This window comes from Micrasema longulum, unplaced genomic scaffold (assembly GCF_059751315.1).
Source record: "Micrasema longulum isolate JH-2025_06_02 unplaced genomic scaffold, ASM5975131v1 h1tg000020l, whole genome shotgun sequence".
Classification (NCBI taxonomy): Eukaryota; Metazoa; Arthropoda; class Insecta; order Trichoptera; family Brachycentridae; genus Micrasema; species Micrasema longulum.
The window spans coordinates 431,811-451,162 of NW_028277228.1; the positions used below are offsets into that span (position 1 = coordinate 431,811).

The following is a 19,352-nucleotide window of genomic DNA, read 5'->3' on the forward strand; positions in this document are numbered from 1 at the left end:
AGAGATAAAAAAATATGCAATTGAAAGTGCTAGTGTTCATATGGCTTAAAACATCAGTACCTAACAGAACATATTATCTTTGTCACAACCAATCACAAAACAAGCAACATTTGGTGTTGCTAGCGTAAAAATCAGTAGTGTTTTATTCCAATTTTGAATGTTGCCTACTTTTTTTTAGAAGACCAAATACTAAACAAGATTTGATGCTTTATTAGTGCTTAAAATTGGTGGCCATTATGTTTTTTTAAAAGCAAATTTAAGAAAATATTTATTTAACATAATAGATAAATGTGAAGAAAATTAGTGCGATTTTGGTATCTATTTCTATTATTAGGTGTAAAACGGTGCTTTTGACTAATTTGAGTTTCAAAATAAACAGCTTAAACATTGAACTATTATAATAAATATACACATTACTCTTTAACTAATTGCGAGTCATATTTAGCAATTATTGCCTTTCCATCAACAATTTGAAATAAAGAGACATCAGAACACGATACACTTGCAAACATTAGTGAAGGAAAGAGATATACATATCATCGGCTGCAATCCATCACTGTGTGTGTAACATCACCGCCTAAGTCATCCAGATATACATGTTGGGATATTTATTGTACAGCACACTTATTTTTTCAGATTTTCACAAAAATAGCGCTATATAAATTATCCACAATAATAATAACAATAAAAAAAAGAGCATTATACATAATTGTAAAGTAAGATTTAAAGGTTAAAAGAAATAAATTACCATAATTTTCCTGAACACAAATTAGAAAAAAAAGTTTTTTCTCTCTCCTAGAGGAGAAACTTTAGAAAGTTAAATTTTTTTAGGCAGTGATGGATTCCCATCGACGATATGTATATCTTGAGTTCATATTCTTGTTACCTTAGTTACAATACTGGTTATCAACGTTATTATTAATGCGCATTAAAATTGTGAAAATTGTAACTCACTACTTATTTCATAAATTGGATGGTATTTACGAATTAAATAATATATCTGTTCGGTTTTTCACAACCAGTGCAACAAAAGCATTTTTTTATGGAGGTAAAGGCAATAAGGAAGTTCAGTAGTTTTGAAAAAAATAAAAATATTTGTAATTGACTACGCCAAAAAATTAAAAAAAAAAAATTATGCATCATATTATCAGCGCTGTGGTTTTTTTTAAAGTTTTGTATTTCTGTGTAACTCCATAACTCCACGCGTAACGTCTCAAGTTCACTTCCGCTTCTTCTCAGTCAGTTCTGCCGATTAGCCCGTTGACGTACAGTAAACTGGAAATCTTTCACAACTCTCTTATCATTGGTTGTTTCAAGTGACGTCGTTCAAAGTAGTTCGTCTTTATTAAAATATATTTTCATACATTTTCAAGAAACTTATTTTTAATGCATGTAAGAAAAAAAATATATTCAATTTCCCGTGGGGCTGAACTTCCTTTTTACCCATGAATTAAAATGTTATGGGACTTTGCGTTTGTAACGTGTCTATTAATTTAATGTCGTTTGGCTCGTATGTATCTATATTTCTTCTAAATTTATAATTAATCCACTTAGAGCACCTTTCACATATAGAGGAACATTAAAATATTACAAATTTTATATATTTTTTAATCATTGTAAAGAAGTCTTTTTTTATGTTGTTCGTACATTATACGTAGAAAACTTAATGTGGTCTATTTAGCGCAATAATGATTTATTTATTTCTTTCTTTACGCCTGTAGGGCTTTAACATATAAATATTATAAAAATAATAAATTATGAGAAATATATTTTCATCCATTTTTTCAAAATACATATAGTAAAATCTGTAAAGTTTTAGTGATATTTAGTAATAAAAAGTAAACTATGAAAAAATTAATAAGATAAGCTAGTTTTTATACAAATCGACAAATAAAAACGCAAATATGATAAATCAGCAAATAAATGTTAAATTAAGATCCCTTTGAGTCTGGGAGCAAAGACATAATATTTGCATTTGTTCAGAGACTTGGGTGACCAACTGTCCTGTATTTTACGTGTATTGTATTTCAGCCGTGTCCTGTGTGTCCAGCCGTGTCCTGTGTTTTAATGATTCGAATACAGGACCATACACAATTCCGTATTTCTGTACTTGACCTTATTAAAAAAGCGCAACATTTTATTAAGATTAAGATTTATGAGAGATCAAAGACGGTCATGTGGTTGTGGCAAATAGCAGCCTTTTTGCTTATGAGGGCAAAATACATAATATATATGTAATTTTCAAGGTATAATAGCGGTCTTTAAATAAATTATTGGTTAAAAGGTTGACATTTCACCATAAAAAATCACACTATTGGTTGGTAAATCAAAAGCCGTCAGAACTTCAAGAATACTGCTATACTATACAATGTTACCATTCTTGTTTTTTATATGATTTTTTACGTTTGTTGTGTAACAATATAATTTATTCAGGTTGCATGTTTTGAGAAGCAAATTTTTATGATTTTTTAAAGTTGATATGTATTTTTTAAATATACCAAACGTTTTACTTAGTTTACCCCGAAGACGGCTCTTGCAATGGTAGCCAAAACGTCGGAACAAATCCAACACACACGGTATCATGCAAAAAAGAAACATATTGATAACAGAGACTGAAAACCTTCACACCTATATAACAAACGTGTTCATAAAGAATGTGGTGTCCCGTATTTTTACCGAAAATTGGCCTAAATCTTGTAATTTTAAATCACAATATGTCCTGTAAAATGAGCACATAGAGTTGGTCACCCTACCTGAGACTGCCAATATTTATTTATTAACATGGAATATGACGCCTCATTGTCCTGTTGGGTCAGGGACACCAAATTAATCTGAAATTATTCTTCTGTCACTCATTTTAATTCAATTTAATGCATTCAATAAAAAAAATTAGTTTTTTGACTTGTGCATAAATTGCATGTTGGAGAAAAATATTTTCTTTTTCAAAATTTTTATTGCACAGTTATATTTATTTTGAGGCTACCAAATCAAGGAATTGCACTCTAATTCATTTCATACCAATGACCAATAAAGAGTTTGGGCGGATATCGATTTAAAATATATGTTTATGATATAGGTAAATACCATTTAACATAATAACAATAATATCGTAGGTAAAACAGCAAGTTTTAATTAAATGTTACGGTGAAACTTTGTATTAACAATAATATTTGTAAATTTTAATATGGCACCAAATTATGAAATTGGACTACTCTATGAAATTAGTCCATATTTAATAATAATTTGATTATTTCCAATAAAAAAAATTAAAAAATTAAATTGATTTTAATGGCGGTTATACATTAAAGGCATTATTCGAAGACATATTTCAATAAAAATGCAATTAAGAAAATAAGGCACTTCCTTCATAGGAAAATCAATTTTTATAAGGAGAAATTCATAGCGCATTATTTAATTACTATAGAATGTGATAAATTATGTTAGACTATAAATTTCATAGATTGCAGTTCATTGAATATATTTTGGATGCATATGTTTGCCTCATGGTCTAAAAGATAACCTGTTTGATTAACATGCAAGAAGTCTCGGGTTCCAGAGATGTTTGACATGAAATATTTATTGTTTAAAGGTAATAAAAATGCAATATTTTAGTCTTTATACTGGCACCTGAAATATAAGACTGGTCCTTTTGTCGTCATGTAACAAAAAATGATAGAGATTAGCTGCTGTACCAACGCAGTGTACCAATGCATCCTCAGGTGCGGATATTGATATTCGGGAATGAAGAAAATCAATGATTCATCAGGATCACTATATTTCTTTCCGCCTCGTGGTAAGCGTATTTGACTATTATGCACAAGGTCCCAAGTTCAATTCCCCACAAGATTGAAAAAAAGTACTTATTTGGAAATGTATTTTGCTATTTTTTTTATCAGGGTCGGATGTGTAAGATTCACTCAATCACTTTTTTGTAACAATTGATCACAATTCAGTACCATCCATAAGAAGAACATTTAATAAAGGTATCCTGGTTTCACTCCAATGTAAATATGAAATAGTTTGTATGAAAATTGATATGCATTTCATATCATTTCAATATTATTTTTAAGTAATTCATCATGGTTACAAGCAAATGCCGATCAATAAACAATTTGCATACACTAATAAAAAACATAATCTAGCATCGTTGAAAGTGCTGAAGTTTCGAGCATAAAAATATACATTTTTGAAAAAAAATACTTCAGCTGTTACAAACGGCATGTGTGATTAAAAACCTATTAATAGCTGGCCCCTAAAATCGACGGTCTAAATATTATAGTCCTCTTTAAAATATAATTGAAGCATATAGAAACCAAAGTGCAAGTCTTTACTGTATACATTTTTATAATAAATAAAATTATATTAAAAATGAATACAGTATAAATTTGCTTCGTTTACGATGAAAATTAAATTTGGTTACAGTGCATTCAAATGTTTATTAATCATATGTCAACGTGTTAGTGGCAGAACGTTTTTAAATAAAATATTCTAGTGTGCCTACCAACACAAATGATATTAGTGTTTACTCAGTTCACGTCGGTGAACTGTCGAGGTGGTCTCGGTGGTTACTGTCGAGGCACTAATATATTAACATAGGCTTATTAAACATTCTAACGCACTGTATCTAAAATGAATGGCTTAAAGTTCATTATACACACAATGCGTATTCCTGAGTTTTTAGCACCACAAGCCAAGTGACCCATACGACGATAAATTAGCACAGAACAAACAGGCTTAATTAATATGATCGCACAGGGAATTGAACACCGAAACATGCGCACTGCTCTTAGCCATTACCCCATGGAGGCTGCCAATCACAAAGAAGCGATTGTCTTACATTTCATTCATTTTGAAGTATCCGTGGACCATTTTGTTTTGTTTCTAAATGTCAAATATTGTAGTATAAAAAGAAAAGTCTTCACTGTTAACGTTTTACATGATGGATTCCGGTTCTTGTTTGAATGCCGTCATGGTGTAGGACGTGTCATTGAATCCCATCATATGCATGTGGTGGGCGGGTTCGCCTGTTTGGGGAGGTGTGGTAGAGCCCCCGGGGGGCAGAGCCGGGTAGTGGGGGGACGCAGGGGACAGGGGGGCGCCCGAGTACGTCAGAGGGGACCCCGAACTGGTGCCGGGAGTGAGGACGGGAGACACGGCACCGTCCAGACCGTTGCTTGATGTACTGGCGTCAGCTGTGGCACCTAAAAGTTATAATCTCTGTTCATGGGATAAAAGAAGGGAAGCGATAGGAATAACAATCTGTAATTATTTAAGCTCATATTCTGTCTGCGCTGCTAGGCTGTGAAATCATCTCCATCTACTATCAAAATATATGATATGTCAATGGAACAAATGACTTCACCAAATGTCTCATTATTTTTCTCGTTATATCTCATTTTTTGTTCATTCCTTTTAAAAACCTAATCAGGATTCTAAAACCTTAAAATACTAACTCATACTAAAATTGTGTTCAGTAGAAAATAATTAAATACTATAATATGCGCCCATTGCAGGTGAAGTAAACTAACTGACAAAGTTTTAACATGATGAGCTTTTTGCCTAATTATTTTTACTAAACTGAGTTGATATTTTTAATCAACTTGGATGTTTTGAACATAAATAACCATGAAACAAAGGTTATACTGAATACAGAAATGTAATATAAGCAATGAGTTTCTTCTTATTCATTTCCACATCCGCTCCTAGGTGGAGCACGCGGACATCACTAGACACTTCCAGGAGACCCTATTGCCAGCTAGCACTCTCGCCTCCTTCCACATCAATCCCGTGTCCTTTAGCTCCGCCGAATGATCGTCATAGATGGCCTTCCAGGACGGCGGGAGCCAGTAGGTGTGGCAACTTGGGTTTAGGTTCTCCTGGGGCATGCGCAGCACATATCCAAGCCAGGTCTGCTGCCGCATTCTCAAAACGCTCATTATAGGAGGCTGCTGCATCCATTCTCGGACTTCAATGTAAGTTATGAAATCAAACCACCTTATGCCTAATATTCTCCTCATACACTTATTCTCAAAACTCAGAAGTTTGGTGTTTCGAGTTTTGGTAAAATGCCAAGATATACAATATAAAATGAGCTTACTTCACCTTTAAAATATCAGTTAGTTCACTTAACCTGCAAAAGGCTTATATGTAATGAGGGAAAAAAAATTATAAATTGTGTGTCACTATGACAATGCACACAGTCAACAATGTTTGCTGTAATGGCTTGCGGAGTTATCTCCGCCTTATGGTTAAGAACACATTTTTTGTAGATGATAGAGAAAGTAATGAGATATATTTTTAACAAAAACAATACGACAGATTTAAGCCTAATTAGTATTGAAATGTGTAATTACTCAAAATAGGCGAACCTCCAAGCAACATTTCCTGTAAAAGACTATCGATGTGCGCGACTCCGAACAGTTTGGCAAACTGGATTTGTTCTATCATTTGCCACGTGATACTCTGAAGGGCGGGCAGAGTGAGGAGGATGTCCCCGAAGCGGCCACGTTGGGAGTACTGGCGGTCGCTGATGTAATCCTCCAGGTTCATCTGGATCTGGTGACGCAGCTGCTTGATGCGCTGAGGTTGGGAGAGGCCTTTGGCATCTGCAAACACAGCAGTTTTCGGAAGATAAATTGCATGCTGATAAAAATTAACTGATAATGATCTTATACTAACACATTAAAATTTTTGGTGTAAATTTGTTGTAATTTACTAGATGAGTGATGCATAAATTACAAATTTGGAATAACCTAGTAACTCTTTGTAAAAGGTTTTTCAGACTAAAATAATTAAATACAACATTTTTGAGTGCATAAAATTACATGCACCGAGCAACTACTTATGAACTAGGCAACAAAGTTCTTTTGTTTATCCCGAATGCAGGACCAATTTACCATTGATGATGACAATGGGAAGGATGATTGATCTGTTGAACAGCCTACCAAGAAAGGTGGATCTTTTCCATGCAAGGATTACCAGTTTCATACTCTTCCTCTCTAACTATGTATCGTAATGTGTATTAGAGATTTAGTTGTCTTTGTTTTTTATAGTTTTTATGGACTACATGTTTATGTCTGTATCTTGAAACGTTCTATAATGCACTTTTTTTCATGTTCTAAATAAAATACTCATTTGCACGTTGTAATTAAAGATGATGATGATGATGATGATACCAGTTTCAAAGATATAGCAAAAGATCTTATAATATGTTAGATATTGACTAGGGTGGATAAAGTTATCACTTAATTTTTTTAAATTTTTTTTTTTTTATTATTTATTTTTTATTTATTTCTTAAGTTAGCTTATATTAAAACTAATATAAACTATTATGTACATTTACATCATCTATATATATTTACATTTCCTTACAGTAACTTATACATTTATTTTTAAATTCTTTCAGACACTTTTCATTCTTCATACATTCAGGCATCTCATCATACATTTTTAAACCCTTATACATCAAACAATTTTGCGACTCAGCTCTTTTCAATAATGGTAGTCTTATTTTATCCTTTTGTCTAGTAGCATATTCATGACAATTTTTGTTTAAGACAACTTTATCCTTAAAATATTTTGGTAATTTATCGTGAAAAAATTTATGTATAAATATCAACATATTAAATTTAAGTCTCCTTCTTACAGATAACCATTTTAGTTCATCTCTCATTTTTTTTACATTGCTATATTTATTTTTCTTAAGAACTATTCTCATCGCTTTATTTTGTAAAATTTCTAGTTTATTTAAATTTCCTTCGTTTGCTAAAAATAATATTGTTGAGCAGTAATCTATATGTGGAAGAATGATTGTTTTGTAAATTAGTTCTGCAGTATCTTTATTTAATTTATTTCTCAATCTACTAAGGAAAAATATTTTTTTTGATATTTTTTTATTAACGTGTTCAAAATTTGCATTTAATGTCAATTTTGAATCAAGTATTATCCCCAAATATTTCATTTCATTAACCTTTTCTATGGTTTCATTATCAATAAGTACATTCATCCTTGGGTTTGGCTTTTTCCTTCCTAACTCCATGTATTTTGTTATGGTTAAATGGTTATTATGATTGATTTTCAAAGCACTGAATTGGCACCCCCTGTGGTGTAATAGCTAAGATGATAGCTAACTCACAGACAGTGTTTAATTCCCGGTGAGCTCATAATAATGAAATGCGTTTTTTTTTATCACTGTAGGGTCAAAGCACCAGTAAATAACCACCCCCCGGTAAATGACCATTGGTTAATAAAACACAATATAATAAGAATTGCTACATGTGTCCAGTCAAAAAACTTTTAACACATGACAAAAGCAGTAGGCAGACACATCTTTTGGTAAGAAACAAATCTATCGGTTTTGAACTGTGATTTGTCAAAGGTAATAGTGCGTCTTCCTGTTATTGTTCTGAGAATGATAGTGTTTTTATAAGGAAAGGTGTGGTAAGTGTTTTATTTGATGCTATTTCTTATGCAATTTTTTGAATATATCCATATTCTAATGTGTTAGGGTGTTTTATAATGTTCTGATGTAACTCAATCTGAGTATTATTTTTACTGGGGTATTAGAGGTCATTCACTGGTGATTCTGCAATTTTTTTAGAGTAATATTAATAATAATTGTAATACTCGTATTTCAATAAAAAAGTCAAAGTACTTAGAAAAATGAATGTGTTTTTTATTGTTTTCTTATATTTTTTACGGTTAAATAATGAAATTTATACCTTTGATGTGGATTTCACTACAAGCTGAACCTTAAACGGTCATTCATTGGTGCTTTGACCCTAATAAGTTCTAGAGCAAAAAAAATCTGTCAGGTCATCCTGACAGATTTAATATTCTTTATAGGTCTTAAGGAGAAATACATAATAATTAAATTTACGTTACATTTTAAAATATGTGATTCTAAGTCATCATAAATCATAACCGGGTTGTGGCACCGTGGCTAGTGTCGCGGACTTACGGATCAGAGGTCCAAGGTTCGCATCCCGCTCTACCACAACTTGGTTCCTATTTTCTAAAAGTGAGTTATTTACAACTTGTTGAAAATGGCCCCCAAAATTTAAATATTCAGGTAAATAATAAGAATACAAGTATTTATTTTTAATTTTAAAAAAACACATTCTTCAGCAATTGAACTACATCATTCATAGAATGAATTAATGTTTATTACAAGTTTATTTCAATGAATCACTTTTTGAGATATATGGAGGTTCTGTAAATAAATGTATTAATCTGCAACTACAATAAAATTAATATTTTCTACGATATTACTACAATAATCCTACAATAATATAAAGAATAGACCGGAAAGGACAGTTTTTTTATTTTATAAAACCCAAAATAATAATCAAATCTTACATTAAAGTTCCAATCCACGTTAGCTTGTAAACAACATTGAAAAAACATGATTAGAATTATTGTCTAGTCAAGTTGGAATTAAAGATTTAGACGTAAAAAAAATTAGGTACTAAACCTGTGCGAAATCGTCAAGTCACTCAAATAGTAAATCCTTTTGTTATCAACTATTGTTTAGTGATAGTGTACATTGGCAAAATATCTGCTTTATTCATAGGACATCAATGAACATTTTTGAAATGCAAATCACCATTAGTTCATACAGTGGATACTATTTATAAAATCAATTCCATTATACAAATTTATTAAGAAGAAAAATAAAAGAATTTGAGATGGATAAGTCACTCAGATACCAAAATAATATTAAAATCCCTATATTCCATACAAGTCATGGTCAAAATAGCTTTGTCTTCAAAGATATCAAAAATTACAATAATCTCCCTAATGAACTAAAAACTATTAAAACTAATATATCAATAAATAAATTCAAAGTAAATTTAAAGAAATTTTTTGAACTTGTGTAAAAACTGCATACTATTTCAATTAGAATTAATGTGTTTTTATATTCTGTTTTTCTTTTTATATCCTATAAGCTTTTTTTTTCTCATGTACTCGTATATTCAAAATTATATAAATTCAAATAAATAAATGACGATAACAGTGTAAGTCACTCTCCGAGCACAAGAGATAGTCTTTTTTTTTAGAGTTACAGTTATAACATTTACTAGATGTATAAAGTAGATTTGTATTAGAATAAAAAAACATGTAACATTTATGAAAATATATTGATTAATAAAAAAATAAAAAATATCAAGCAATATTTCCATTTAATTCCAAGAATTTTTTCAACATTATCGTGTTTTGGGAGAATCTTGCATTTATCTGAGGATCAGATTGATTTTTAAAATGTAAAACTGCATACTTGATTTAAATCTCATTTTTTTGGATTTTTAGTACTAATGAACTTGCGATCAATGTGTCAAATTAAACGTAGTTACGCAAAAAGTAGCCAGACATAGCAAAGTGAAACTGAGATAATAGCACCTTTGTGTAAAGACTGAATAGTCAAATTTACACAACAGTTGGTATGTTTTTGACTTTAACAAATAATAAACAATGAATACATTAGGTTTTTAAAAAATATTATAAACAAGAATCTTTTTATTTAATTGACAGTTTTAATGATTTTTAAAGTACCGTGAGATTTTTATAGTGCTGTGGAGGTTTTCTGCAAATTGAGAAATGTCGTTTTGGAGATGGACACCATTTTCAGATGGTGATTAATACTGTTTTTTGTATGAAAGCGGTCTGGCTTTGTTAGCAGAACATAGGATTGACCTTACTGCACCTGATAACATCACTATCGCATTTTTACAAAATTGTGGACTGGCTGCTTTCTACATAACTACGTTCAATTATGTATAAATTAATGTGTCCTATTCTCAGAGTAATATTTCACTAGAGAAGCCCTTTAGCTTTATTGCATTGTATGCGTTCCAAATTTATGGTTTCATTTTTAGAATAACAACAAACGTACAACGGAGGGTTTCAATTTGCACTTGCAATTTTCGATCTGAGTATCTACAGCCCGTTGTATTGCTGTCAACTGTAGCTAATTTCGTGGTTGAAAATCATAGAAAGGTTTTTGGCCTTACGGGTGACAATTAGCCAGTGGCATATTATTACTCTAAGGTCCTGTTTTTATTACGTGTTTAACATGTTGCTCAAATTTGTAAAAATATGCCTGTTATAGTTTGTAAAAAATTGCTAGTAAGAAAGTATATTATTAAACTGAAGGGTACACAGTTAAAATGGGCTCATTGCTTTATTTTGATTTTCGAGATATTAATGCCATTTTTTTTCCAGAATGAGTTCAATAAAATGGAATATTCAAAACTAACAAAATGTGGCTCTCTGTCTTATAAATATGGGTTCACAGAAGGCAAAAAAACAGAAATGCAACAATTATTTCTGCACCGAGCTCATTTTTGTCAGTTCAAGAAGAGAGTTAAAAAAATAAATAAAGTAGATGTTTGTGTTTTTTTTCTTCTGTGTTTGTATGAAAAAAAAAGTACATTAATTTAAAACTTATTTTATTAAATACACGAACCCTGTGTCCCACAAATAAAGTTTTTATTCTTCTTTTTTCTTTCTTGTAAAATTAGCTATTTGTTAATGAGCTTAATTTATTATTTTATAAGTTGTCGGTTTGTACTATTTTATTGGTTTGCTCAATAGGAAAAAAAAATGTAGCAGACCGTAAACTTTACATAGTCCATAAAGGGTTATTACTTCAATCAGCTGACTTACTTGGGTCGAAGAAGACGATGGCTTTAAGGCATGCGAACTCCGTATCATCGATCTGCACTTCCGTCATGGGCTTGACCAGCTCGTCCATGATGCGGGATCCCACGAGGCTGATGTCCAGGTCTGAGGCTACACGAGGGTCTGTAGGGAAGCACAGTGACACTGTCGCCACACACATTACATCACACTAACTGTACTGGGGTACTAATCCACGTGTCTTATCAACTCCGATACTTTTCACGCAGATTCGTCTGGCATATTTTTCAGTTCGTAGTGGCATTCATTTATTAAAAAAATAAACAAATCATGGTTATACATAGATACTACTAACCAAATATATGGTAAATGGATTGCTTTATTTATTAAGGTAACTACAATCACATCAATTAATCATATGTAATCGCTGCAGAACATGTCTGTGATCCTGAAGCCGTTGTTATTATTGTTATTTTGTTTTATTATTTTAGATTTTTTGATGCCATCAATTTGAGAAAAAGTTATTAGCTATTGTTTTTGTTTTTTATGTGATGTGTTATTGATTTGAATCTGGTTGTGGTCCCATGGCTAGTGTTGCGGATTCATGTATCAGAGTTCGTAGGTTCGAAACCCACTCTACACAATTTGATTCCCAATTTTCAATAGTGAGTTATTTACAACTCGTTGAAAATGCCCCCAAAATTTTAATATTTGGGTAAATCAAAAGAACACAAATATTTAAAAAAAAAAATTGTTTTAAAGCTGTATGTAGATTTGCGATTAGTTATTTAGAAATTTGTAGATCGTGATTGTTAAATGATGCACGATGTGGAATACTTGCATGAGATTATTTTTTCACTTTTAAGAATAATTTATAAGAAAGAGCTTTACAGATTAGACGGAACGTATCCGCTAAGAGCTTTCGGTATAGAAAAGAGCGGGCGGTCTGATGTTCCGTGTTTTATAATGTATGATGTTGGCCGGTCCTGTATTCAGTGCGATATTCAGTTACAATACATATACAAATAGTGAATTGAGAAGTGAGTATTCCGAAGCTTCACCAATTTTCTATATTAAATGGGTATGATGGTATTGACGCTATTTTACCAATGCAAATTATTTCCTAGGTGGAGATTAGAAGATTCTAGGGATAGCAACCATGGAATTGAATTGTTGCATATACCGTTATTATCGTCCACCGACCCACACTCAAACACATATGACATTGGAAAAGAGCGGGAACAGCACAATAACTTATAAAAATTCCATTTGCACCTGAACAGCCGTGAAAATAGGAAATTTAATTTCTTTGATAAGCTTTAAAAAAAGGATAATAAGATAAGACGCTTGCCACATGCAACGGGAGTTCAGGGTTTTATTACCAGTGAGATTAAAATAATTTTAGCTCGTTACTTTTCACAAATCTCGCTGTAATTAAGTAATAAAAAATCACAATTGTGATTGAGCGTGTTGTGGTGTAAAAATTTACAAAATATTAATTTGGCAAATGATTATTTATAATACTACAATGTTCAGCAAACTATTTTATACAATTGAGTCATACTAAACTAATGCAAATATAATCATACTTAATAAAAAAATAAGACAGTGAGTGAATCACAATATTATAAATGTTTGGTGAAATTTCACACTTCCTCATTTGGATTGATGATTCATTGAATAATGTAAATTTGTGAAGGGAATATTCATTTTTGAGTAGAAAATTTTGGGAACTAATAAATTAAATTTTACAACTGTTTTATGATAATGAAGGCTGAAGTTATTTGTATATATTATATTGACTGTTACTTACGGAATATTACACACGGAATCACAGAGGTATAACACTGTTGAACACCGCTTATAAGATATTCTCAAACATCCTCTTCTCGAGTCTTACAATATAATCATTGGCAACTATCAGAGTGGTTTCACATTCGGCAAAGGCATAACTGACCGAATTCATGGCCGGCGACATATACTGGAAAAATACCAGGAATACAACATGGACACCTACTAAGATAATACTGTACACTGATCACACCAATCCAGACATATGCCTCGGAAACCTAGGTTATGACAGAGAATATTGAGAGAACCACTGCAGCATTCAAGAGTAGGATCCTCGGAGTTGTCTATGGTCCTATTGAAAGAAAACCACTTGCTTCGTCACTACAATAGGGAGCGCCCGATGTGATCAGCTCCGTGGCTCGAGGTTGGCTGGCCATATAGTTAGAATGGACGACGACAACCCCATAAAACGCCTAACTCTCGGTGCCACAAGGGCGACAAAGACCAGGAAGGCCCCAAATGCAATGGATGGGCTGCATCAGTGGAAGTGGGAAACTGAAGAGAAAGAGCAGCAGACCGACAAGAGTGGAAGAGACTCCTGCATACAGCCAAGGCCTACCAGAGCTGTCGAGCTTATGATGATGATGATTATATTGACGGCACATTTGTGCAGTTTTACATTGATCAATGGATTATGTCAAATGTGACAGTTAAGGATTGTCATTTTATATTTGAAATTAATACTTTTTAATTATTAAATCATAGATTTTTTCCAACCACACATACCGGTGTAATGGGAATGTTACTTAAGCTTAAACCATAATTTTCTCTGTCTATTATATATATTTAAATATGCCAGATGAAACTGCTGAAAAAGTAGATCCTACAATATTGATATTGAGCCAAAACCTGAGCATGTAGAAAAACACAAGTTATTAACATTGCAACCAATTAAGTTATAGGAAAACACTTGTATAATACAAGAGAAGTTATTTTACTACAATGACGTAAAAATAAATAGACACTTAGCAAGCATTAACCTATTACAACCCAGAGCAAATTGGTACATAAATATACCACTAGAATTGAGGTATTTATTTTCTAATATTTCGTATTAATAATAAGTCTTATGTCCCAAGAGAGTAATATTGTACACTGGAAGATCAGCCTTCCACTCAGCTTTTTCAAATGCAATAGATTTATTATCTTAAAAAAATAATATATTTTATTAGGTTTGCAAGACGTAAATAAACACAAAATATGTGTCCTATAAAGCATGCTAATGCATGGCTGATTGCCTAGATCTTTTTGTGATCAGACAAAATGCTACGCCAAAAAAAAAAGAGTTGTTTAATATTTGGAACTATGAAGAACAGAACAAACATATTGCTTCACTCGAAAATATAATTTATTAAATGACTAGATAATAAACTATGTTTTTAAGTACATTTTTTGCTATTTTAAAGCACATAAATGACACCAACAGTTAGTATCGTAGCTATGGCAGCAAGTTGTGCGAAAATAAGAACTAAGGAACTGTGTATGTATGTATTGTATATCTGTTTGCATGTGTATAGTTTATTTTGAATTGTAGAGGGCAAAGTAATACTTGCAAAATACGAGATGCGGCCAGTAAGGTGTCGTGTCTATTCATTAAGCGTCAGTGATTTCACTTGTACACAAATGTTTTCCTTCTTGAATTATTATTTTTGTTTCGACTTACCAGCATGTTGAAAATCAAAAGCGACTCTTCACCAAAAGTGTTATAAGTAAAATATAAAATAAAATTTGAAAAAAACAAATCCACAACCAAACGTATTGAAAAAACAGGGTGTTGATCCAAATACATACAAATTTTAAGATTTATTAAAAAGCGGCGAGTTTATTTTTTTAACCACCGGTATCCCTAATATACCATTATTTTTTTCTGCTTAAGTTGGTAGTCGCTATTATACAGAAAAGTTAATTTTTACTTTGACAGCTGGCTTCTGACTGACTCGTTTGTTTTAAAGCCAATTTCTGTCATCTTTCTAATTGATATTTGAGACAAGTTTTAAAAATCATAATTTTTTCACCTCATTCATTGAAAAAATAATTATTTAAAAAGGAATACCAAATTTTTTCAAATGAGAATACCAAAAATTTTCTAATAGTTCTTTTAGAATACCAAACATACCGGAAACTATCGGAATTAATTCAAGTCTGAAACAGTTAATAAAAGATGTCTTTTGATAAAATTAATCATTCTACGAAGTAAACACAATCGAGGTATCTGCAATGTTTGTGTTTTGTTGATTTATTGTTTGCGAACTTTAATTAGAATCTTGGTGGAAAATATGAGAGTTATCATTATGATAACGATTATGGAATACTGTGAAAGTATTTTGCATATATTCACTTAATGAGGAGTAAATATAATGTAAAAGTAGAAAACTGTCTAAAGTTCATCTAGTATTTCCAATTGAAGACTGTCTTCACAAAGCGAAATATCTACAAAAAGCTAAATTTTCAGAAGATTTTTTTATGATAAAAAAATAACTACTAGGAATTTAACAAAAACAAAAATACTGTTATATAGAAATTCTACATCTTAACTCATATACTGGAAATCAATAATATAGAATAAGTGAAACTATTTATTTAAAAAATCTAAACTTTCCGAATTTTCATAAAAACAATACATCTGCATATATGTGATAGGAATGTATGGAAAGGTTGATTTATGTTAGAAATATAACATAAAAAAATTTAAGATAAATAAAAAAAATCAAGTCTTGAAACTGTCAATGTAAGTTCAGTACCGCGGAAGAACCATTTGTCAAAATGTTCAGGAAGGATAAAAAATCTTGCGATTTTGTAAGTAAATAAATTTCAATGCAGTTTATTTTGTGTTGTTGATTTATATTAGAACATCAATTTTTACTATCATATGCGTCTATATGTATTTAATTGTGGTAATTAAACTGGCAGTTAAGCAATGGGGTATTCGCTGTATTGTTCGACGCAAACTGAATGCGTCTCATCCGCTGTATTGGATTTAGGGATATACGCGGTATTGCTTGCTTCTTTAGAATTATTCACTTGATGATTCATTAGTGTTATTTAATTTTATCGAATACAAGCAGTCTATTGGTCAATTTTGAAATTTGAATGCACCAATCAATGCGGCTTGTCCCATTCGATTAAAAACGTCAACAAAACATATTTTGATTATTTGGCTCATATACGGTATTGAATTTACATAGAAGATATCTGTCCATATGAGTGTATCCTATTAGAAAAAAGTGTCCATGATCGTATTAAGTATATTTCGACCAGCGAAAGTTTGAATTTTTTTTTGGTTCCTATAAAAGTTTGCCCAGCTCTGCGCTAGCGGGTAAAATCCTGTATTATGGCTGAGTGAATCTTATTTTTTATCTTAATACTACTTGTTAGAATAGTTTTTGAACCACTGATTTAGAGAACTTCTTATCAATCAATAAATGAGTGATTTATTAATAACAAAACATATTTATTCTCTGAGATAGATTATTTATTCTTAATTTGCTGTTGCAGAGCAAATTCCTATTAATTAATGTATTTATGTTTCCATAATAAGGTAAATAAATCAGTTAGTTTATAAACCCATACATTATGTCATGTGTATTATGTTTTCACGAGATTGTTTGTCTTAAACATATTGTAGGTATGTTTTGTTGATTGAGTGGAATGACTTGTGAAATAATATTTGAAAAAAGTGTAGGAATCAAACCCAAGACCTTGATAATGGTAGGCGAATCCGCCAATCACTACACAAGGAGGCGGACTTACCTCCTCGATTTCCTTATTCAGGACTTTTACCTGACAGCCATCGAGTTAAAAACACTCATTTAGGGTTCTAGTTCTATTTCACAGACATAAATGTATGCTTCACCCGCCCGGACACAGAGAACATTTTATCCTTACTAGACTTAATTAATTTATAGTTTGGTGTGGATTCATCTTTTCAAGATATGTATTTACTATATATGGCGATAATAACATGTAATATTTGGTGCAATTTGATGACAGAGTGCTACCTACACACATCAGTTCAGCTCATACCAAAATGGAGTTAACACGTTTCTTATATCCCCCCAGTAAGATATAAGTGCATGCAGAAAATCTTTTCCTTTACCAGCATACAAAAGTGAACAAAAACTGTTTATTGTACACAGTTTTGGTACATTTTGATATGAAAACACAAACAATATCACCCATCTAAGCGATTCCTTGACTAACAAATATGATAAGCATTTTTTAAATTAACTTTCAATACTTTTAATTTTTGCCATTCTACTGCAAAATTTTAAAATAGTTAATTACATGCATCAATATTTTTTTTCTGCATAACTGTATATAATTATCAGCTTAGATTATTAATTTTGCATTGCTGTGAACGCTGTTGCCGAAACACCGGTAAGAAATGCTAAAACCACACAGCATAACAACCTTAAAGAACAGCATCAGTATCTGAAAGACCGTGAAAATCTAAGAAGTATGTAAAAATCGTGGATATGATTCATAATAAAATTACTTCACAGATTGAATTGATTATGAAGACTGACTTTTTCTACTGACATTTTTGGTGGAACTGCATTTAAATTATGATAATGAAATTAGTATATTTAGTTATATTCCACTTTTATTTACTATTTTCACAAGAAGTATCTTCTTTCATTTTGGCCGACATCGTCAGACTGGTGGGAGACAAAACAAATTCTTATGTTATATACAAGTGAAATCAGGGGTTGTCAATCATGATTTTATATAACTTATTAGCCCGAATATAACTTAGCCTCGAATAAAGAAAAAACTCACTAATCTTAACCCCGAATATAATGTTATATTCGTTAATATCGCGTTACATTCGGGTTAATATGGTAATTACAGGAATAAACGAGTTTAAATTAAACAAATTTAAGTATGATGTAATAATAATAATATGAATTTAAGCACTGCTTGAATTTTATAATAAAAACATATTTGAATTAAATGTATTAAACTTTTATAAAAACTATATCAGGGCCCACTGGTTGATGGTTCCTTCATTTTTTTAGTCTCCCACCAGTCTGACGATGTTGGTCATGACTAAACCCGGTCACTGGTGAAAATTATAAATAAAAGTGGAATAAAATTAAATACAGCATTTTTATAATTAATTATGTGATAGATAAATTGTTATTTTTATGAATGGAAATAAGATCACGTACTTACATGGATGCCAATCAGCATAAAAATTAAAACTAAAGTGATAACAGCATTGCAACATAAATGACAAAATGAAAGTGAACCTGGACTCCAACGATCTTGAAAGGCAGAAAATGCAGGCAGATATTTTTTGTGCGACGGTTTTTATTGCCTCGCTAAGTACCCTCTGTTGACAGAGCGTTGATGGATAGTACAAATTTAATTATTATTCAAAAAGATAATATGGACAAGATTTTCAAAATTTAAAAACAGAATTTTTACAATATACTGTGAATTATTAGTCAAGGAATCAGCCCACGAGAAATGGTATAGATTTACAGGTGCATATTGTATGTGGTGCTCTGTAGGAGAATTGGGTGCATATTTACCCGCTGTATGTTTAGTGATGATGCAGTTGTTCCCCAGCAAGAGGACATCTTTCAGGTGCATAGATCGGCGAGCGAGCCCCAGCAGTAAGTGTTCTCCAGCGTGGGCTCGCAATAATGCAACCTATAAACAGGTGTTTGAATAGGGTCAAATTGTTGAAAAGAAATAATACTAATGGAATAAATGAAAAACATGATACAGTCCGTTCAAATCTTTAGTAAACTTTGCTTATGATTGCATTACAGAGCGCTTTCAAATACAATATTCTAGTGTATCTAATAAGCCAAACGAAATTTGTATGTTTACTTGGTTCACTGAAAGGCACTAAC

General features: G+C 31.5%; 1 protein-coding gene across 7 annotated transcripts in view; it reads right to left on the reverse strand.

Moving 5' to 3' along the window:
• Positions 1-4,847: 4,847 nt before the first annotated feature.
• Positions 4,848-19,352, reverse strand: part of LOC148285616 (transcription factor HNF-4 homolog) — a 233,560-nt gene continuing 219,055 nt past the window's right edge. For 5 of the 7 annotated variants that reach the window (XM_088243220.1, XM_088243211.1, XM_088243236.1 and 2 more), the window contains exons 6-9: positions 19,026-19,146; positions 11,665-11,802; positions 6,354-6,605; positions 4,848-5,201 (exon numbers count right to left, since the gene is read on the reverse strand). In XM_088243220.1, the coding sequence (XP_088099346.1) occupies positions 4,933-5,201; positions 6,354-6,605; positions 11,665-11,802; positions 19,026-19,146 (780 nt within the window). In that variant the 3' untranslated portion in view covers positions 4,848-4,932. The remainder of the gene's footprint in view (positions 5,202-6,353; positions 6,606-11,664; positions 11,803-19,025; positions 19,147-19,352) is intronic. The other 2 variants (XM_088243203.1, XM_088243252.1) reach the window with 1 other exon arrangement.